General features: G+C 36.5%; 2 protein-coding genes across 2 annotated transcripts in view; both read right to left on the reverse strand.

Annotated features, from left to right (window-relative positions):
- Window positions 1-340: 340 nt before the first annotated feature.
- On the reverse strand, window positions 341-1,145 carry LOC137254148 (pyridoxal phosphate phosphatase PHOSPHO2-like). Its single transcript, XM_067791883.1, has one exon. The coding sequence runs from the start codon at window positions 1,061-1,063 to the stop codon at window positions 341-343; it is 723 nt and encodes a 240-aa protein (XP_067647984.1). The 5' UTR covers window positions 1,064-1,145.
- Window positions 1,146-10,310: 9,165 nt separating this feature from the next.
- Window positions 10,311-23,950, reverse strand: part of fwe (Calcium channel fwe) — a 76,600-nt gene continuing 62,960 nt past the window's right edge. The window contains exon 5 of the mRNA XM_067787515.1: window positions 10,311-13,710. Within this exon, the coding sequence (XP_067643616.1) occupies window positions 13,569-13,710 (142 nt within the window). The 3' untranslated portion in view covers window positions 10,311-13,568. The remainder of the gene's footprint in view (window positions 13,711-23,950) is intronic.

Consider the following 23,950-nt stretch of genomic DNA (forward strand, 5'->3'; position numbering starts at 1 on the left):
TTTTGTCAGCGATTGACTCGTTGCCGCTCAAGTTCTTCTCGATGGCCAGGCTATCGAACCACAGGTTAACGTGGCTTTTATTATCATGGTATACACCCATCTCAGGACATGCGAGTTGCAGCCCCATAAATTGCTTGCTGGACGTTTTCGTACCATGATGAACTTCGGGCCCTAGGTGTCATGAAGTCAAAGTGTTGTTTCCATAGGAGCTTGGTGTCAAAGACGCACCGTCTCTTAATTTACACTTTTGATTAATTTATTGAACAAGATTTTTTTCCGAGTACATTTTAAAATTCTTTTTTTTTTCTCAAACAGTTTGGAACGCCAAAATACAATCGTTCTAAGTTTTTTTCTGATCCACTTTTGCTATAAGTTCATATCCATTGGCCCACAAAAATATTTCAGGTCTAATTTTCAACTTTTTTCGATTTTCTTCAATTATCTTCTCAAGCCATGCACCTTTGCGTGCGCACATCAGATCACATGGACACATACTTAAGGATGGACAGAAATCATTTTTCCCATCTCCAACATAAATCACACGATCATAGTTGATATGAAGGTCTCGTTGCAATCGAACAAAATCTTCCATTACACGCCGTTTACATAAGTTCCGTTTGCTGTAAGGACATTCGACGCAATGATAAGCGCTCACAACCAACTCACCACAGTCAGTAATTTCACTTGGATTACAATAAATTCCCGTGAAACAATCGAGTATTTTGTGCTTATGCAACCAATTGATAATAAAGTATCGAAAACAGTCACTGATCATAATAAGATCATATTTGGGTTCACTGCAGCAACATAAATGTTGTATAAATTTCACCATGCTTGGTGTGGGTGGTATCATACAAATAAACTTGGATAATGTTTGCGGTGAATATCCCATTGATTGCAGTTCCTTCAATATACTTTTACAATAATCGATCCAGCTGATTTCCCCAGTTTCAAAAGAAGGTGGACGGCTGTAATCTGGTAAAAACTTCAACATTTGATTTATAGAGCCCGCACTCAAAACGGTCTCATCGAAATCAAAAATGACCAATTGACGCGAAGGCATATCAATTTATATTCGTTTTTTTAATAAGTGAAATTAGGCGATATTTTGAAGAATTAACTAGCGAAAGTTATTAAAGATTTTAAAGGTGAATTTTGTTGTTAGAGATTTTTTTTTGCGAAATAAAATTTGACAATGTTTGACATGTAACGGGTGTTTTTAAAAGAGCAAGGCGAGCTCAGTACAACGTGGTGTTATTCCAACAGCTGATTGTTTCTTCTTGGTATTTTCCATACGACACCTTGGTACAACAACATTTCAGTTATTTGAAACCAAGGCGAATTCATTACCAGGTGTTGTTATCGCTACAGCTGATTGCTTCTTCTTGATTATTTTCCATACAACGCCTTGTACTACAACATGTAAGTTAATCGGAATCAAGGAAATTTTCTTTTGACTTGACATTCTTCTGCACGGCGAATTGGTTGAATTCGCTTTGCCACCACCTGGCATGGATTCGCCTTGTTCGAAATCAATGCAAATTTTCGATTCACGTGACATTATTCTGCACGGCGAATTGGCTTGAATTCGCTACGCCATCACCTTGTATAAATTCGCCTTGCCATTAGCAATAGCTTTGGACGGGTTCCGTTGAAAAAAAAATGGTGTGTTAACATCGTTTGACTTCCAGTTTTACTGTTTATTTACTTACATACTTAATTGGCGCTTGGACGTTCTAACGGTTATTGCCGTCCAAGAAGGTGCTCCAATGGCTTTTTCGCTGTGTTAACTGACACCAATTGGCAACACCAAGTAAATTTAAATCGTTTTCGAACTGGTCCTTCCAGCGGATTGGTGACCGCCTTCATTTCTGCTTCCATAGGTGGGCTACAATAAAAATACTTTCTTAGCCGGAGCATCATGTTTAATTCGCATAATATGACCTAGCCAGCGTAGCACCTGTGTTTTAGTTCGCTCAACTATGCTGATGTCTGCGTAAAGCTCATACAAGTAGCATTTATTGGTTCGCACCCGTACTGCTATGTACATATATGCAGAAGCATGGACCATGACAACATCAGATGAAGCGGCTTTGGAAGTGTTCGAGAAAAGTTCTTTGAAAGATTTACGGACCTCTACGCGTTGGCGATGGCGAGTACCGAAGAATATATGATGAATTGTACGAGTCTTACGCAGACATCGACATATCCCAGCGCAGCGGCTACAATGGATAGGCAATGTTATGAGAATGAAATATAATGATCCGGCTAAGAAAGCACTTTTATCGGTACCCGACTATGGAAGCTCCGCTGGAAGGACTAGGTGGAAAACGATTTAAATTCCTTTGGTGTGACCAATTGGCAACATTTAACTTAAGAGGAAGCGGCTGGCTCGCCTTGTTGAACAGCTATAACCGTTTAAACGGTTAAGCGCTTCATTTATCAGATGTCATTTCCTCGACATCGATCGACGAATTTTGTAATTGAAATTTAAGTAACTTCCCGATAAGCTACAAGCTTAAAACTTGGAATATAGTTCAGAACCAGATGACAATGCAATAATAAGAAAAAAACTCCGAAAGGTGGCGCATCGAAATATTTCAAAACATCGTATTTGTGGTCCGATTTGGCTCATATTACATACAGAAATAAGAGTCGTCTCATGTGTTGCTTCCCCCTAGGTGCCGCAAGGACCTAGATATTCAAAAAAAATAGTATTTGTGGTCCGATTTGGCTATTTGGAACACATATTACACACAGAAATAAAAATCGCTTTATGAAAAACGATCCCCCTAGGTGCCACAAGGATCGAGAATTGGCTCATATTTTGATTAAATATTACCTACTGTCCGGTAGAAATGAAATCAAAATACTTTGGAGTTCGAGGAGGGACAAGCATAAGTGGCGGATTATGTATTGAGGACTTAGATTGTAACAAATTGCCAGGTAAGAGTCCTTGTAATAATGAAGCACTAAATGAACTAAATAGAATGAGAAATAGTAGGCAATTAAATAAAGACTAAAAACTTGAAAATAAAATGATAAAAAAAATTTTTTAAGTTAAACGGTTTTATTGAAAACAATACTTACATGAAGTGATAATGATACTAAAAGCTGTAAAATAATTAGTTAGGTCCTAGGTACTAGTCATCACACACCTCATCAATCTAGGGCGTTGATCAGACAAATAAATAAAAGCGTTCGGAGCGTGGAATTTCTAAAAATGTGAAGCGTACCTGATTAAGGTTCAGTTGGTCTTACTTATACATATATGAAAATATCGTTTGTAAAGATATTGAGATACCCAATTATTTCCTAGCTATTAGTATTGTAACGAATTTGCTGCAAATCCTCTTATTTGCAATCCTCTGCTAAGTTCGAATCACTAAACTGTTGAATAAATAACTCCAATATTGAATAATGGAAAAATGGCCTTTATTAAAGTACTTCACAATAACACTTATACTTTGCTACTCGCTGGCTTAATAACCAAACTGACTGATAACTCAAATGAAACTCTACTATTGGCCGCCAGATCGCGTGCTTAATCAAACTGATTGATAGCTCAACTCAAACTGAATTACTTCTTACTCGCCTGCCCCGCTTTTATAGTTAACGCTGCATACTTCTAGGCTCTTCGATTTCCAGAAGTTACTAGTTAGTTCGGCTACAAAATCGCCAGCCACAACTACGTGCACAAATTATTGCTCTCTCTTGTGACAACTCAGATAAGATATATGCATGTGTTTGTGCATTGCCGCTCCGCTGCTCGTATACGTACATATGTGTAGACGCAATTATTTATTCGTTTATGTAGATACATAATGATTGAATTATTTATGTGAATGTTTGTAGTTTACAGTCTCTCGCGCATACATAGGCGTATAAGTAAATGCATCTGTGTTTCGGCTGCCTTATATATGTGTATACATGATTTGATTATTGACGTAAATACTGCTTATCGTGGCCTTGGCATTGCCTTAGTGATGGTATAACTTAGTGATGTTAATATCCGTGACACTGCCCTCCACCTAAGTCTGATCGTCCCGATCAGACAAATCTCTCGATCTAAACGTTGCCAGCCTTTCCAAATGGACCACATTCATTTTGGTTCGTGGTTTACCGATGGTTTGTATGCGGTACACTACATCGTTGATCCGTTTTACAACTTTGTATGGGCCTTCCCAATTACACTGCAATTTCGGGGACAAACCTTTTTTACGTTGTGGGTTGTATAACAGCACCAAATCTCCTTCCTGAAAACCTTCTGAATTAATTGCTTTATCATATCTGGCTTTCATCTTGTCACTCGTTCGTTGCCTTATCAGATCATGTATTTCTCTTAGCTCTTCTTCCAAATCGCTAGTGGATTTCCTGACATTTCTCTCCGCATTGGCATCTATCCCAAACTTCAAATCAGCTGGCAATCTAAGGTCATTGCCAAAAATTGCTTTTGCAGGGGTTTGGCCCGTTGTCTCATGCACTGCTGATCGGTAAGCCATCAAGAATAATGGTATGCGGGTATCCCATTCTTTATGATACTTGTCTACTACTTTCCTTAAGTGCTCCTCCAATGTTCTATTGAATCGTTCTACCATACCATCGGATTGAGGATGGAATGCAGTTGTCCGTGTTTTTCGAATGCCCAATGACTTACACATTTCCTGGAACACAGCTGATTCGAAATTCCTGCCTTGGTCAGAATGTAACTCCATTGGTACACCATACCTTGCAACCCATTCGTTTTTAACCACTTCTGCTACTGTTTCTGCTTCTTGGTTTGGGATTGGGTATACCTCTGGCCATTTACTGAAATAATCCATAACCACCAGTACGTATTTGTTTCCGTGGTTGCTAGTAGGAAATGGACCTGCGACATCCATGGCGATCCTTTCAAATGGCGCACCTGAGTTATATTGCTTCATCTGGCCATGACTTCGTGTTCTGGGCCCTTTCGCTCTGCTGCAAACCTCGCAGTTCGCAATCCACTCAGTGACCGACTGACGGCAACCAACCCAAAAGAATCTCTGTCTAATCTTCTCGAGCGTCTTCGTGATTCCAAGATGACCTCCGCTTGGACCATTATGCAGCTCGCTGAGCACGTCAGGAATCCTCTTTCTGGGAACAACTATCAGTTTATTCTTGTATTTACCATCCTCACTCTCCCATACTCGATGAAGGCAACCGGATATCAATTCTAAACTGTTCCACTGTGCCCAATATGACTTCGCAATGGGACTCTCTGCTGACATCTCTTCTCTGTTTGGTCTTTCATTTCGTTCGAGCCCTTGCATAACACGTGACAGATCTGCATCTTCTAGCTGGCACTTTCTTAGTTGTTCCTTGTCCCATTCATCTGTACATGTTATATTCATTAGCCGGACATCTATAATGTCTTCTTTAGCCTCGGCTTTTGAACAGTGCTTGCATTCCAAACTACATGGTCTTCGTGACATTGCATCAGCATTTCCATGGGTACTACCTTTTCGATGCTCAATGGAAAAGTCGTAGCTTTGTAGTCGCTCGATCCACCGTGCCAATTGTCCTTCCGGATTACGGAACTGCAGAAGCCATTTCAACGCTGCGTGATCTGTCCTGACACGGAATCGCTGGCCGTAGAGGGATTTGTGAAAATGTTTAATGCACTCTACCAATGCCAACAGCTCTCTCCGCGTAACACAGTAGTTCCTCTCTGGTTTTCCAATCGAACGGCTGTAATATGCAACTACTTTCTCCTGTCCATCGACCAGTTGTGATAAAACGCCTCCTATAGCATATCCACTCGCGTCTGTATCTAGAATAAATGTTGCTCCTGGAATCGGATATGCTAACATTGGGGCAGTGCACAAACGCTCCTTCAATGTTTGGAAAGCCACTTCTTGCTCCTTCTTCCACTCAAAAGCTTTGTTTTTTCTTGTAAGCTCATGGAGGCTATGGGCTACGCTGGAAAAATTTGGTACAAATCGGCGGTAATATGTGCACAGCCCAAGGAAACTTCTCAATTCATGTAGGTTCTGTGGTCTTGGCGAATCCTTTACAGCCTCTATTTTTTCGTTCGAAGTGCAGATGCCCTCTGTCGTTACCTTGTGACCCAAATAATTGACTTCATTTTTAAACAGCGCACACTTTTTTGGACTTAACTTCAGACCAGCGCCAGCTATTCTCTGGAAAACTTCCTCCAAGTTCTTAAGATGTTCATCAAAGTTCTTGCCCAATACGATGATGTCGTCCAGGTTCACCAAGCATGTTTTCCAATGTAGTCCTTTCAGTACCTGGTCCATGAGTCTCTCAAAAGTAGCTGGTGCATTACAAAGTCCAAAAGGCATCACTGTAAATTGCCAAAGACCATCACCGACACTGAAGGCTGTTTTCTCTTTATCTTCCTCCTTCACCTCCACTTGCCAGTAGCCGCTTTTCAAGTCCAGCGTGGAAAACCATTTCGTACCAGATAGCGAGTCCAGAGTGTCGTCAATTCTTGGCAATGGGTAGCTATCCTTTTTCGTTACGTCATTCAACTTCCGGTAGTCCACGCAAAACCTCATTTTTCCATCCTTCTTTTTTACAAGTACTACCGCTGAGCTCCATGGACTAGCTGATGGTTCGATGACGCCGCTGTCGCTCATTTCTTGAATGATTTGACTCACAACTTCCCGCTTCGCCAGTGGAACACTACGTGGAGCTTGACGGATCGGCCTCGCATCTCCAGTGTCAATTTGGTGTTTCATCCATGCCGTGATGTCATTTGAAAGATCAGTATTACTAGCTGAAACGTGTTCCTGGAGCTGTTCACAGTTAATAACTAATTCAGCCTCTTGGCATCTTCCCAAAATAGCTCCTTTAGTCAGTTTGAGTGGTGACTTGAACTCATTGAGTACTCTTACCGGAATACGTCCATCTTGTTTTGTCATAGCCAGGGTTTTTCCTACAAGTATGTTTAGTGCTGATTTGTTTGCTGCTTCGACAACCCACAATTTGTTTGTCCCACAATCTCCATCAACCTTTGCCCAGATGACTGCTTCGGATTTTGGTGGTATTTGCTGACTCTCTTCCACCAGCACTCGTTTACTGCTGTAGCCTCTCTCGTAGCCGAAATTAAGTGGTACATCCATGTTTTTATATCGCATCGTCTTGCTTTGCATGTCGATCTTGATGCCCTGGTCGATTAAGAAGTCCACTCCAATTATGATTTCATCAACAATTTCTGCCACTATAAAATTGTATACTAGCGTGACGTTCCCAATTGTGACTTCACATTCTACTTCTCCAATTACCTGGGCGTCCTCTCCCGTGGCTGTACGTAATCTTGCTCCAAGCAATGGTTGTTGTTGTTGTTGTGGCAGAGAGATGGGGCAGTGGTAGAGATTATGGGGCATTCAATTGCGGGAGCCAGCTGTCGCCCCTTGCGGCTGACTCGATTTAGTTTAACGATTGAGTGGTCTTGGAGATTTGCTCATCACCTTCTGCTTTGCGTTTACGACCACCCACATTGTTGAAGCTATTGGGACCGCTGCTGCAATGTCGTGCAATATGACCTGGGTTGCCGCACTTGAAACATTTAATAACTCCGGCATTTTTCTGTTGTGATCCCTTCAGTGCTTCCAAAATAGTGTCTACCCAATCTGGTCTTTCCACTTCCACACGATGAGCTTTGTATGCTGGTTTACTCAATAGTGAGGCCGTTTCCTGAGTCAATGCATGTGATACCGTTTCAGCAAATGTCAGCCTTGGGTTTGCGTATGTAGCTCGCTTCGTTTCCACATCCCGTATGCCATTTATGAAACTCTGGATTTTTACCCTTTCAGTGTATTCCACGGGTGCGTCCGCATTTGCAAGATGAGCCAATCTTTCAATATCTGAAGCAAACTCCTGCAATGTCTCATTTGCTTTTTGGTAGCGGTTTTGCAACTCAATTTGGAATATCTGTTTTCTATGCTCGCTTCGATAACGTCGTTCTACAGCAGCTATCAATGCTTCATAATTGTTCCGCTCTCCTTCGGGAATCGTCTGTAGGATTTCCGCTGCTGGCCCCTTCAATGCCACGAACATTGCAGCAACTTTATCTTCCGCATTCCAGTTGTTCACTGCTGCGGTCTTCTCAAACTGTAGCTTGAAGACCTGGAAAGGAACAGAACCATCAAAAGATGGAGTTTTTACCTTCGTATTGCTTGCTGAAACAACTGGGCGAATTAGTTGCAACTCCTGCATACGACCTCTCAATGTTTCAATCTCGGCATCGATTTTGTTCTCAAGTTGCAAAATTTTTGTGTCTTGCGCCTCCAACTTCGAAGAAATACGTCCTTCTTGCTCTTCCAGTTGTGCAGAGATCTGCGCTGATATTTGTGCCGACATTTCGGACATTCGTGCCTCTTGTGCTTCAATCTTCGATGTTATATGGTTCTCCTGCGATTCCATTTGAGATGCTATACGTGTCTCCTGTGATTCCATCTGTGATGACATATACGTTTTCTGTTCTTCCAGTTAAGTTTCCATCATTGGATGTTATACGTGTCTCTTGCGCTTCCAGTTGGGATGCCAATTGCGACGACATTGATGCTACTGTCGATGTTTGTGCAGATATTGCAGCCAATATCATGTTCAAGTCTGTGCTGGTAACCGTCTGCGATGTTTCGTTTTTCTCTTCAATTTTTGTTGTTGTTTCGTCCCCATCAGGATAAAAGACAAACTCGTCCACATCAATTCCTTGCGACTCCATTACCTCTCGTAGCCGTGCTTGAAGTTCGATCTTATTGCCGGTTGTATTTAATCCACGGTTCTCCAACTCCTTTTTCAGTTGCTGGATCTTCAATTCACTGAACTTTGCCATGTCCAAGTTGAATTCCCAATCTTCGGAATTTATTCAACAATTCCTCTTCTGACACCAATTGTAACGAATTTGCTGCAAATCCTCTTATTTGCAATCCTCTGCTAAGTTCGAATCACTAAACTGTTGAATAAATAACTCCAATATTGAATAATGGAAAAATTGCCTTTATTAAAGTACTTCACAATAACACTTATACTTTGCTACTCGCTGCCTTAATAACCAAACTGACTGATAACTCAAATGAAACTCTACTATTGGCCGCCAGATCGCGTGCTTAATCAAACTGATTGATAGCTCAACTCAAACTGAATTACTTCTTACTCGCCTGCCACGCTTTTATAGTTTACGCTGCATACTTCTAGGCTCTTCGATTTCCAGAAGTTACTAGTTAGTTCGGCTACAAAATCGCCAGCCACAACTACGTGCACAAATTATTGCTCTCTCTTGTGACAACTCAGATAAGATATATGCATGTGTTTGTGCATTGCCGCTCCGCTGCTCGTATACGTACATATGTGTAGACGCAATTATTTATTCGTTTATGTAGATACATAATGATTGAATTATTTATGTGAATGTTTGTAGTTTACAGTCTCTCGCGCATACATAGGCGTATAAGTAAATGCATCTGTGTGTGACATCTTTCGGCTGCCTTATATATGTGTATACATGATTTGATTATTGACGTAAATACTGCTTATCGTGGCCTTGGCATCGCCTTAGTGATGGTATAACTTAGTGATGTTAATATCCGTGACAGTATTATTATTACTTAATGTAAGTATTCTTTTCAATAAAACCGTTTAACTAAAAAATTTTTTTTTAAAATTATTTTATTTCTAATAAAAAGAAAAGAAACAATTTACCGATTCCTTTAAGAAATTCAGTTCAGAAGTACAAACATTGTTAGGTCCTTTGGAAAATGGAATCAAACAGGTAAATTTTCATATACGGAAGGAAAAATTTGAAGTATGTCGTTATATATATGAACATCGAATTTTTTATATAGAACTATTTATTTTGTTATCCTTATGTTTAAGGCTTATCTGTAGCGTAAGTAAACCTTAAATAAGACAAAATTCTAAGGTGTATGATGTACTATATTTACCTTATTCATAGGTCTATCTATCAGGAGTGAAACTTCCATATTGCTTACAACCCTTTTTGCCAGTTTTCGCTGGGTTCTTGCGATAGCCGTCGCGTAGTAAAGCGTGTAAATTACCTGTAAGTAATAAGTACTTAATTATTTGGACAGTACACTGACAAATGCACGGAATTTGCTCTCTCTAGCATTGCGAAAAATTAAAGATGTAAAGAGTTTTAATCAGGCATTAAATTTGTAGTACTCACCGTTTATAAGAACAATGTCAGTTCCATTATTGTAGGATGAACAACAGTAGGGACTCCTACATCAGCTCAGTTGGCAGTAAGGAATTATTTACTAAACTCCATTGACTCGTATGTATCTACATCAATGAAAGATTGCTTTAAGTTTTAATTTTTATTAATTATTTAATTAAATTTTTTTATGAATTTTAAATATGTAATTTATACCTTTAATATGTTCCTATTCATTATTTTAATTTAACTTAATTGAAGATAATTATTAATAAATACATACATATGTATTTATACAAGATTATACGATGAAGATCTCGTTTATATTAGTTTTTGTTTTGTCAATTTAAGTATTTTTCATAAAATTTTACATTTATTTAACTATTTATTTATGTATGTATATATTATATATTTACGACTAATTCTATGGTAATACAATTTTGCGCTGACACTGCATTAAAACATTCATCTACAGCAGATATTTACTTATTTTGCTCAACATTTATGAACTTTAATATATACCTAAGCATGATTAAAATTATTTTGAAAAAAAAAGAAAAGTTACATACATACCTTTAATAAAGCGAAAAAATTAGATACAGATATGTATGTATGTGATGCGTGAGTTTGAATTTCGAAAATGTAAAATTTTCATAGGTGCTTGAACTGTTACCTAAGCAAACCAATTAAGCCGACTGACTATTCGACCAAAATTCAAGCTGATGCAATTAATTGTGGCATAGAAATCTTTTCAAACGAGTGGAGATTGATTACAACTTTCCTTATTAGAAGAATTTTATGAATAGATCATATCATGTCAAATCGATCGCTGTTTGGAATCAATTCGTTACGATTTGTATGGAAGCTGGTTGAAATTTTTCTTATAGCGACGAAAAAGATATTGAATTTTTTTGAATTTGAAAATATACATTTCGGTATACGAATTCGAGCAGTATACTTGAATTGAATTTGAAAAAAACAAAGGGCAATCCACAATAGTCTCGTATTTATTGTAAAGTTTTAAAGTTGTTGCCATGGTTTCCAATAACAAACTTGATTGAAACATAGCTTTTAACCGTTAGCTCTTACGGATGTATTTAAATACAACATACAACTCATTGTAGTGTTCGGAAGGGTAGTGTTTGAAAAAAATACTACATAAGACAGCAAAAGACCTTGTGAATTGCCTTATTAAAATTTTTGAAAAGCTTTCAATTTATCAAGGCGTATTCAGTACAAGGTGGTGTTATACCATAATTGATTGCTTCTTCTTTGATAATTTGCGCGACGCCTTGGTGCAGCAAGATGTCAGTTAATCGAAATCAATGTTAATTTACTTTTGCATTGACACTCTTCTGCACGACGAATTGAGTTGAATTCGTTTTGCCAACACCTTGTATAGATTTGCATTTCAATTTATTTTACTTATCGTTTTTTTTAACAAAATTGCTTAAACATTTATCGTGTTTAGTTTTCGCACAATTTTTTGAATAAAAATATGTATATTTTTTCAAGAAAGAGCACGCTCGAGAATAAATGTTAAGTGTTTTTTCTCACGTGAACTTTAAACCTTAAAGTTAACTTAAGATAGACCCAAATTTTTTGTTTATTTTTTATTTTTTCTTCAAATTATTTCACTATATTTTATAAATTGATATCTTAAGCTAACGTTTTATTTTAAATTTAAATTATTAATTTGCAGTTTTTTTAATGGAATATTTTTGCGTGGTATAGTATAGAAATTGTTTTTAAAGAGCTACAAATTTTAGGTTTAATTAAACAAAATATTTTTTTAACATGAAAACTGGCGATTCAACTCAGAACTTAATTGTATGCTGCAGCTTAAAAACAAATTGAGAGAATTGAATTTAAAAGAAAAAAGAAAACAGTTCTACAAAAAAACTTCCCCTTTTTAACATATTGAACCAATATCATCAAAACAAATTTCCATTGATTGATGATGGATCAAACTCATGTAAGTGTACTTCAACCCATGGCGCAATGATACAAGGTGGCAGCATGGGACAATTGATTATAAACTTTTTTTATTTGATTTGATAAATCAACTTCCGGCGCAGTACGATCTTGACATTTGTCCATCGAATTTACAAAAACAAAGTACATGCAATTTTTATTTATGTTTGTAGGTATGTCACCATGCTGTCACCTTGTATCATTCCGCTATGCTCCAACCGTAGCTTTGTTTGACATGAATTTCCTTTAAATATAAATCAATTTTTTAGTTTACGCTTATTAAAATTTGTATATGAATTTCGCTAATCAAAGAAAAAGTGTCTTTAGTTGTATTATATTTTTTCTAATACAAATTTATTTTTGAAAGCCAAACACCAACAAAAAACATATGCAACAAAATACAATATTTAAGTCTCAACGGTTTAACAGTACCTTTAAAGGTAACATATCTTTAAATTTCATAGTAACATTTCGTGCAACTATTCTGTAGCTCAAATCGAAAATATATTACGAGCTGTTTTTTTTTTTGTTTTCTTATAATCAGAATCTTGGCTTGAGTCAAACATTAAGTTCGTGGAAATAAATTTCGAACTGCAGTTACAGAATAAAGTTCACGCACCAATGGAATGCCAAAAATTAATTACATATTTCCATGGCCAGTACATAAACTTATTTCATTATAAATTTTACATTTCTTTCTGTTAAAACGTTAGCGCAAACATAATAAACATTTAATACTTAAACAAATAATAACTTTTGTTAATTTAAGTATTTACTTATAGTATATGACATTATATGTTAATTTTTTGTTGTATATTTTAATGTAATTCTTAATTTTAATAAACCCAGCGGAAAAGCAACAAAAAAAAAACAGAAAAATATTTTAACAAATAAACTGATTAAGTAATTTTATTAAGAGTGAAAGAAGCGATGTAAACCAAAATTAAACATTCCTATTACTTTAATTGGAAATGCATACAAAATTGCAAATATGTTTACATAATGGGCAATTCCATGTCGAATGAAATGTTTTTGTATACCGATCATTGATCGTTTTGCGTGATTCATACATATCATAGTTATATTAGTTATTTAATATTTAGCAGGCTATCAGTTAACAGTATAATTATTAAAAAGAAAATTGAAATAAAAAGAAAAAACAAAACAAAAACCTATACCATTATCAGACCGGGCGGAGTTTGCTTAGCATTTTCGGTGCCAATGACTAAGCCATTAACATACATCATGCAAATTTTACAGTTAATCTTTTTCTGCATCAAAATTATTTATTGTAGGCACTTTCCCTATCGATCGATAACATTGAAAAAAAATGCTTGCTTCTGCATTGCAGTTTTCCAACTGATTTCTCGCTGCTTTGTGTACTGAAATGCTTACAAAGGTTTTCGTTTATTTCATTCATTGCTTTGCGCTATCACACATTGCTATCTGTGCCCACTGCCCCGGTAAATGAGAATGGTTGTGCATTATTCACAATGCTTGCGCGATCGCTTACTGTGGGTGTGCCTGCTAAGCCCGATTGTACAGCAGCTTGACGCATTTGTTCGGCGGAAGCCCTGTTAATGAAATAGAGTGCAAATTAGTAAATAAATATTTTTTTTAATTTGGCGAACTTAAAATACATATAAAAATTACACAGGGCGTTAATAAAACAATTAGTAAAATTTTCTACACTAAAGCGCTTATTGAGATACATTTATATATACAAATATGAATAAAAAGAAAAAAATAATAATAAAATTTAAATTCGCTTTATCTCTGCCATTATTTGAAGAATGTAAGCAAAATTTATTAGAGAGATTTCTTTTATGAGTGGGGTGTAGTAGGAGGGGAAGAGAGAGTTGGAGTGGGAGTTGGAGTTAGAGTGGAAGTGAAAGTTGGAATTAGAGTGGAAGTGAAAGTTGGAATTAGAGTGGAAGTGAAATTTGGAGTGGCAGCGAGAGTCAAATTTGACAAGGGATGACGGAAAATCATTCCAATATACGTCATTTTTTTTCTTTCACTCGCACTCACATTCAATTTTGACAAGGGGTGACGGAAAATCGTTCCAATGTGATGCTATAACTTTTTCAAAAATTTACCGTTTGGGATCTTTTTTTTTTTTTTTTTAATTTGTTTTTAAATGTACTTTTCGGAAAAAATACAAAAAAAATTGTAAAGTTTTTTTTTCAATTAAATAAAAAAAAAATATCGACCCACTCCGGGATTAGTGGGGATGATTGCAGAATTGATTGAAGTTTTTTATGAGAAAAAATGGCGAAATTCGAAAAATCTCGAAAAACTGAAAAATTACAAAAAAAAACTTTAAAAATTTTTTTGTATTTTTTCCGAAAAGTACATTTAAAAACAAATTTAAAAAAAAAAGATCCCAAACGGTAAATTTTAAACATAGAAATCTGCTTAGTCATAAAAGGGGCGGTGCCACGCCCATTTTTTTTAATTTGAAGTTTTTCCTATTTATTGTTATAAATCCACTTGGGAAATGAAATACCGTTGATATAAAGCTCTTTTTTGCAAAAAAATAAGCTATTTTTATTCGTACACAACCCTTTTAAAAATCTTTTATATAAAAGTGGGCGTCGTCCTTAACCGATTTCGTTAATGTTTCTTCAAAGCATTCCTTATAGTAAGGGCAACCACTCTGCCGAATTTTGTTACAATAGGTTTAACGTTTTTTGATTTATAATTAATAATATTTGTAAAATTGATTTTATCACAAGTGGGTGGTGCCATGCCCATTTTAAATAATTTTTTCAAATTTTTATCAAGTCTCAATATCAGTCCAGACGTCAAATTTCAACATTCTAGGTGTATTATTTACTAAATAATCATGTTTTTTGTGTTTTCAAAAATGTTATATATATAAAAAGTGGGCGTGGTTATCATCCGATTTCGCTCATTTTCAATACCAATATATTATGGGTCCAGATAAGCTAGTGTACCAAATTTGGTAAAGATATCTCAATATTTACTCAAGTTATCGTTTTAACCGACAGACGGACGGACGGACGGACATGGCTCAATCAAACTTTTTGTTCGATACTGATGATTTTGATATATGGAAGTCTATATCTATCTCGATTCCTTTATACCTGTACAACCAACCGTTATCCAATCAAAGTTATATATACACTGTGTATAAGTACAGCTGGGTATAAAAACCTTAACTAACGAAATTTGATATAAACTTCCACTGCTATTTTTCTGTTCGCTGGTGTTTATATGAATCACTTGAAACTATAAATCAAAATACTACTTAATACTATCAAATAATAAGAAAAAAAAAGAAATGCTATAAAAATACTTATATTTTATAGATAAAACAGTACAAAAGGCTTAAGTGATACTAAAAACCCAATACTGATGAGCTGGCAGTACTTGCTAGCTTGTTCGAATCAAGTTTTTTGTTGCTCATCTGTATTTTAATGTTGAAAATTATTGAGAAACTTTGCACGTATTATCCGGCCATCAAAATAGGGCTACAAATATATACATATATACATATATATATATATATATATATATATATGTTACAGTAAGAAAAACTATAAAGTAATGGAAGAATAGAATAGAAATTAAATATTTGCCTTTCTTTAATTTGACAATTCGTTTGTTGGCTGTTACTGCTGCATTTTTGCTGTCAACTTCAATTTTGGATGGGAATGCATTGTATAGAATGGCATATATGTATGTATGTATTATGTTTTGCGTATGGAAGAGTTTGGCAGTATTTGCATATGTAGGCATACATATATACATAACGTTATTCAACACATTTTTGGTTCTTAAAACACAACTGAGATTCTTCAATGTATGTACATATTTATAAAAATTATACGTTATATTTTGTGACTTTCAAATTTTCGAAAATGTTCTTGAAAAAAACTAGAAAATTTGAAATCTTTTTATACATTTTAAAGGGCCAATTAATGGTGACTTATCCATACCCAGATATAACAGCTGATCGAACCAACTTTATGGAAATCAATGTAATTGATTAATGGTGCCATAACCATATCATAGCCAACCAATTGGTTTTTGGTTTTTCGCCATATCCATAGCCTAAAAATATTTGAATTTATTAACTTTCTGTATATTTTATTTATTGTTTCGGATACGTTTTGACTAAGAGACTTATTGTTTGTGGCACATGTTTGTAATTTTTTGCGTTTTCCTCTTTTTTATGAAAATGTCAGATGTTTAAGGTTATGGCACCATTAATCGATCGCAATGGAGATGGTTATGGATATGGGTATGGTTACGACTATGGCGTTATGGTTAAGGAAGTTGAATTGGCCCTTAATACAAATTACCAAATTTGTATTTAAAATTTTATGACACTTTTTGAATGTCAAGTGCAATTCATTTAGTTTAAAATATCTCGAAATTCCCAGGGATTTTCCGAAAGATATTTTAGATTTTTACAAAATATGTAAAATTTTAAATTTTAAATAAAAAAATCTGCAGTATCCCAAACAAATACTGAAAATTTTTATGAAGATTCTGAAAACTCGATCTTTCAAGTATTTTGAAAACGTTTTCAAATTCGTTTACATGGTTTTCGTTACACAATTCGTTAAAGTTTTTTTTTTTTCAAACAGAGAAAATAAAAAAGATAACTAATGCCACGATCATCGCTTACATACATATGTACATACACACATACGAACAAGCGATGACCGTGGTGTAAGTAGGTATTTTTTTGCAACTCATTATTTATTCGAATTATTTGAAACGAATAGTATTATTAATCCCTTTTCTAGTACGTACGTATGAACTACGTAACTACAATTCTATCTAATAATTTATAAGCAAATTTTGTTGAGCATTTCATTAAAAATAACTAGATATTCGATAAAAAGCTTAAGAGGAAGAAATCACAAGCACCGATGAATTAATAAAAATAAAGTATTGAGCTTTCATAAAAGTCCATCTATTCACTAATACATAAACAAAGGCGCGATAAATTTCACTAATGACAAAATTTTTTTTTTGGTTTCTCCAAATTTCGATGTTAGTATTCGAAATCGAAATGGGGTCGTTTTCTTTACTAAGTTTTATAAATATGTGCAAGCATTTTTCGAAATGTTACAATAGTGTTGTTCCGAAACGGCTAACTACGAGTACATATTCGCGTACCTTGCTCAAGTACCGAGTATTTTTCGTAGTCGGTTACCTCGTACAAGTGCTTCTTTTGGTTTCGAGCACGTGGGCCGGAAGTGTATTAAAAGGAGACTAAAATCTGGGCACCCCATTCAGAGGAAATTGTCCCAGACCCACCAGAATGGTCCACTGGAAGCAGGAAAATCCAGTAGTAATCTGTATACAGGGCTTATCTCCTGTTCATGCGGACGGCCCTTAACTGGGAGTTTCGTGGTGGCTGTGGTTTCAACTTAAACGCGAGGAGTGCTCATTTTTGAAAAGAGTTGACAGTGAAGTTTTCTCTTGGTATCCACTGGGGATAAAGCAGCCTCTTCTATTCTAAAAGTTGCTAGTAAAACTTTCTCTTAATGATGTGCCACCAATGTTAAAGCGGCCCCCTCAATCTATATGTTAACAGTGAAGCTTTCCCTTGGATTTTCTGCCACTAGCGGCAAAGCTGCCTCTTGATTTATTTTAAGCTATGCACGAATGATTCAACTGAGCCTTCCAAAGGAGGGTCAATGAAAAGGTTGATCACATTCCCAAGTTGTGAATGTTGTAATTTGGAGTTTAGATGGGTGGAACAAGATGTGACGAACAATTTATGTGCGGGTTTTAAAAAAAAAATAAAAAGGACAGAGAATTAAGGTAGCTGTAGTACCTAACCAAGGTTGGTATTGTTGTTCTTGTTGTAGCAGTGCTTCGCCCCATCCAATAGGTGCACCCTTCACAATCTACATATTGGTACCAACATTGTACACTGAAGTGTTGGCATGGCATGGAGAAGGCATTCGTTGTGCTTTTAAGACTCATCATTGGCAGGTACTCACCTAAAATTATGCATTTAATATGGCCGGAAGTGGTTAGCAGTCGGTCTGCTGGTATTACCAAGGCCTACCTATCAATGGTGTTCTTACGCGCACTGTCCAGTGGGAGTCCATGTGTTACTCCCCAGCGGGTTAGGGGGTCAGAATATACCCGCGGTAGGTAGCCTGTCGCAAGAGGCGACTAAAATACCAGATTCAAGGGGCTGTGTAGCGCAACCCTTCAGGTTGCCAGCGCAATATACAGCTCCAAACCCAATTGTCAACCTCACCTATCCGCGGCGAATCCTGTTTCACTAACAGACGAGGCTCTGGCAACCCCAAGCTCTTCATTGAACTTGGGGGTGGGGAGGGAGGAATGGCCTGAAGGTTTAATGTGGCCATATTAATCGTTCCCGAGATGGTCGGGCTAGCACCTTAATGGTCCTGTGTTACCGGAGCGTACCGGATCTGTATCCGGCAAAGGATTATCATATCGATAACACTCCCCAAAGCTTTCGGGGAGTAACCTTATATCTACAACAAAGACAACAACAACAACAACAACAGCAACAGTCCATGTGTTACATCTCAATATAATGGACAACCCCTCTTCCTGCATACGCATGGAGGGTGATGGAGTGGTATTATGAAGACACTTCATGCTTGCCTGTCCAGCTTTTACCAGAGCTGGGTAAAAGTATATTGGTAACGGTTCACTAAGAGATGACTTATGCGGGGTCGAGATATCTCTTATTAGAAACTACATCATTGTTAAGTAACTTTAGCTTTCGTCGCAGTTAATTTATGTGGTATTGAGTCAGCTCCCATGCCACAGTGGCTACCACACAAGATAACCTGGCATCCTTTAGTTTAACTGAGCTTTCTAAAGAGTACGATACGAGTAGGTATCAAGTATTTTCATCCGATATTTTTTTTTTTTTTTTCTATCGATTACTTTCATCGGCCTATTGCAATGAGTACAGTAGGCCGGGTCGATTTGTGGGGTGGCAAAAAAATCGCCCATTGCTCTGTGAAAATCATATTCTAGGGATCAAAATAAGAAACTTTGCCGAAGGAACCATACCTCTAGAACGAATTCTGATGTCCCCCCTTTGGGTCGTAGGGGCAAATTTTGAAAAATCCCACTTTGAAATGCCTATGTTTTTTCTTTTTGGAGTTTATTTTTCTCTTTAGAAATTTATTTAGTCAGAACATATGTAAATGAAAAAATGAATTTAACTTAGTAATAGAAAAGAAATTAAAAAAAATTATTAGAAATTAGCGTTTTTACAACCCCCTTTTAAAACCAAGGCATCACTGTGATGCATTTGCATGTCGTAAACATAGTTGTATGGGTTTTTTATTCAACCGTTTTAAAAAAATGAAGGTATCACTGTGACACAATTGCAGATCGTAAAATTGATTTTGTTGTTTTTTTTAAGCCACCACAAGACACAGCAGGTAGAATTGAAATTGCCCCTACCCAAAAGTTCGACCCAAAGGGGGGGGGGGGGCATCAGAATTCGTTTTAGAGGTATGGTTCCTTCGGCAAAGTTTCGATTTTCACAGAGCAATGAGCGATTTTTAAATCGACCCGCCCTAGAGTACAGGTATCGAGTACCAGATGGTATCGGAACAACACTAACATCGAAAGCCCATACAACGATTTCGAAAGCTATCGATATAAGGAGAGCTTTAGCGTTTATTTTGACACGAAAAGATGTAGTAGTTGTTTAAATATTTTAAAATATTACAAATACACAGTTCCATTAATAATTTACAATATTGTCCTATTTTTTTTTCATTTTGTAAAAATTTTTTTTTTAATAATACATCAAATCCTTAAACCATTTTCCTATATAACGATGCATGTTTATTTATAACCTTCTTTTATTGCATTTACATAATTATAATTACAATAATATTGAGTTTTGACCCCAATTATGACGGAAGCAACTAGAATCATATATATTATTTCTAATTGCTGTTTTTGTGTACGGGTCCCTTTTTCGCTCTTATTTGGAATCCAAATCGATAAATAAAGTTTTGGTTGCAAAGATGAAAATTCGGGCTATTAGCGAGCTTTGGGCAATTTTGGTCGTAGTGCTTTTGTTTAGCTATATTTTATTAAAATAATTTGTTAAAAATAAACGATTGTGAGCACACAAAGAAATCTATTTGTACTATGGCACTATTGTGAATGGTTGCACTGCGTTACTCACAGTTGCTACCATACACCAGATGGCAGCGCAAGCTGTAAGTTTTAATTGATTGATAGAACAGCTAACTTCTGTTGATATTTGATAAGAGACTTTTATATTGGTTGCGCAAGATGCGCACGGGTCCGGCTCGTCATATTTTATAGGATTCGTTTCTTTTTATTATTTGCAAGTAGTAGGAATTGAAATTCATAACTTCTTGATTTCGCTCGAAATTCCGGTAATGATCTTCAAGTGTGCTAATGCTTTTTTGAAACAAGCCCCCTTCTTTAGATTTGGGTCTAACCCAACTAAGCTGAATTCAGACAAAGCCACCTTTATTCATATGTAAATCAATCAAAGCTCTATCGATATCCCCCTTCGATATCTAGAAAGTCGCCAAAAGCGAAGTCTTTGTGCCCTAGGGAACCCTCTACTTTTCCATCTGATATTTTCACCCCTTCGCTATTCGAATAAAAGCGAAAATTTGTAATATATCATTCATCTGCGTCCATGAACCGACGACGGAGCGGAGAGACGAACGCTTAGAACACACATACGAGCGTTGTCCCCGCCTTGATATAAAAGTTGTGCTTGGCAGCTTTAACGCCAGGGTGGGCAAAGAAGTTCGGAATATTCTGCCCCTACAATAAAACCTCTTTTAATTGACTGAGGCTGATCGACTTCGCGGATGCTCGAAACATGGTCATATCCAGCACGGGGTACATGCAAAAAAATATTAATCAAGCTACATGGCTGTCCCCCCATCCAAGCACACGCAATAAGATCGAGCATGTTGTGATACGACGGACGGCAGTGTTTTACATTTGCGCACGATTCGAGGACCTAACATAAACTCGGATCACTATCTTGTCGCAGCCAAATACGTGCCCGCCCCTGTGCAGCTTAAAGCAACAAGCAAAAAAAAAAAAAAAAACACAAGGAAAGCTAGACGTTGAAAGGCCACAATTGCTCCACGATTGCCAGTGTTTCGGCAACTCGACTCTTATACCTGCTCTCTGAGAGCGCAAGTCAACTCCACGAAATAGAAGAGCAGTGCGAGCATATCTCAAAAGCACTTCGTACCGCCGCCGAGGGAAAAAACCCACTGGTCGATGAAGAATGCTGCGTTGCAACCGATATAAAAAACGCTGCCTACAGTGCTACATTCAAACGAACGCAACAAGAAGAGTTTATGAAGGCTACATCGAGTTGGAGACAGAAAGGCGATAGAGCGCGAAACCGGAGCTGCTGCCACCAGAAATAACGCTTGCCAATTTTATCAAAAAACTCGAAGTTTTTAAGTCCGTTCCTATTCTTATTCCTTCTAACCGATTTCACCCCAAGGCCTTCGTGGAGTGTCCTTATCACTACAACAACACTAAAAACAACAGGGCAGCACCACTCCGTTGGAAGGAACGACCAAGTGGAAAACGATTAAAATTCCCTTGGTGTTGCCAATTAACGACAGTTAGCACAACGGCGAAGCGACTGGAGCGCTTTGTTGGACAGTGATAACCGTTTGCACGATTAAGCGCCAGTTAAGAAAGTAAGTAAACCCGATTGGTTTGCTGATAACCTCAAAATTACGGTAAGAGCTCGATATTTCGTTTTGCTTTTGGGAGATCATTAATTCAGTGTAGTCTTAGCACATATATGTAGCAATAACAACAACATTACTATTTTATTTAAACTTATTTAAATCGTTAAACCTTAACCTTTTCTTGTAAATATGTATGCATGCTTATTTAACAGTTATTATAAATGGAATGTTTGTCCTCAACTGAGTATTGTAATATTAAGGTAATGTTGGTTTTGCTTTAACTATTTTTTTTTTAGAATTAAAGACGAATTTTTCTCGAATTGTAAATATTTTTTTTTTCGCAAATATGCATATAATATTTGTTGTTAATTTGTTAATTGCGTTTTTGTGTGTTTTATTTCCTTTTTTTCATTGTTTTCTTACTACATATTAGTTAAGTTTATTTATGTAGTTGCTTTCTGTCAATTGGTGGGCAAGTGACTATTTCAATTTGAAAATGTTTCCAAATTTTTACAATAGTTGCATAATTTAATCTAAAGCGAATTCAGTATTGAGTAGTGTAATCCCATCAGCTGACTGCTTTTGATATTATCCATACAGCGCCTTGGTCAAGGCGAATTCATTACCAGGTGTTGTTATCCCAACAGCTGATTGCTTCTTCTCCATACAACGCCTTGTACAACAATATGTCAGTTAATCGAAATCAATGAACATTTTATTTTCATTTGACATTCTTCTGCACGGCAAATTGGTTGAATTCGCTTTGCCACCACCTGGTATAGATTCGCCTTGGCCATGGTACAACAATATTTCATTCAATCGAAATCAAAAAAAAAATTGTCTTTTGATTTGACAATCTTCTGCACGGCGAATTGGGTTGAATTCGCTTTGCCATCACCTTGTATGGACGTGCCTTGAATATAATCCATTGTAAAGGTTTACAAGTAGGATATGTAGCAGCACGCACACACAGCCACGCTCGCCTGATAAAAATGCTTGTTCTTGTTAGTTTTTTGTGGATGCTATTTGGCATGATTTGGCACTGTTGTACTTCATAACGAAAACTGGGTAGAAATTTAATTCTAAATTTACAAAGAAATACCCTTATTTATTTTCAAACGAGCACTAAATTACATCTCTCTTTAAAATCCACATGTTTTGGACCATTTTAGTTAACAAATTGTGATAATTTCATTACCGGGGACGATTGCCAAAACACGACCAAAACCGTCGGGGGAGGTATTATTAGACGCATCTCTGCCTTGCTTCCAATAATTCGATGAATTTTTCGCCTTTGTATTATTGATACCAAGACATAACGCGTTTTTTTCATATTTCTTTCCATATTTTGGAACGGGTTATTGCAGTCGAGCGCGGTTTCAAACTGTTTTTTGCGGAGAACTTTTGAACGGGTAGAAAAACTTAACACCCGTGTTTGTATTCTTAATGCTGGCATAACTATGCGTCTTCAGATACCCCAATTGAAGACTTTTGTACAATTTTTTGTAGGACCCATATAGGTGTACTTTACATTTTCATACTAAATTCGTTCAAAAAATTTGCTATCACAGCAACACATATCTGATATACCGCTCCTTTTTTGTTTCCCTGCGTCGCTTCGACGAAGCAACCCGGTAATTTTGACACTTCTTTCAGTGTCAAACTCATGTTCCACGCAGGTTCCACTGGGTTCCACGGTAGTTTGACACTGATCGAAGTGTGAAACGGCAGTGTGTTAGAAAGAGAAAGGAAATGTTTCCTTCTCAAGCATATCGCTCATTTACTTCAATAGTGCCATAACTCAAAAAACATGACTTTTGAGTTAAAAACATACAAACCTACCCAATATCATGATCTATGTTGTATAAAAAAATCTTTCTGATCAGTTAAAAATTTACCACGTGCTATAAAAATGAAAATATGCCTTAGTAAAAATCTTTGAATGGCTCTCCTGGATAATTGTGTTTTATGAGTTATGACACTATTGAAATAAATGAGCGATATCATAATTATAAACCTGTACAATGATATAATCTCTCATTGCCAATATGGCAAAGCGAATACAACCCAATTCGCTGTGCAGAAAATGTCAAATCAAAACAAAATT

This window comes from Eurosta solidaginis, chromosome 5 (assembly GCF_040869045.1).
Source record: "Eurosta solidaginis isolate ZX-2024a chromosome 5, ASM4086904v1, whole genome shotgun sequence".
NCBI lineage: Eukaryota > Metazoa > Arthropoda > Insecta > Diptera > Tephritidae > Eurosta > Eurosta solidaginis.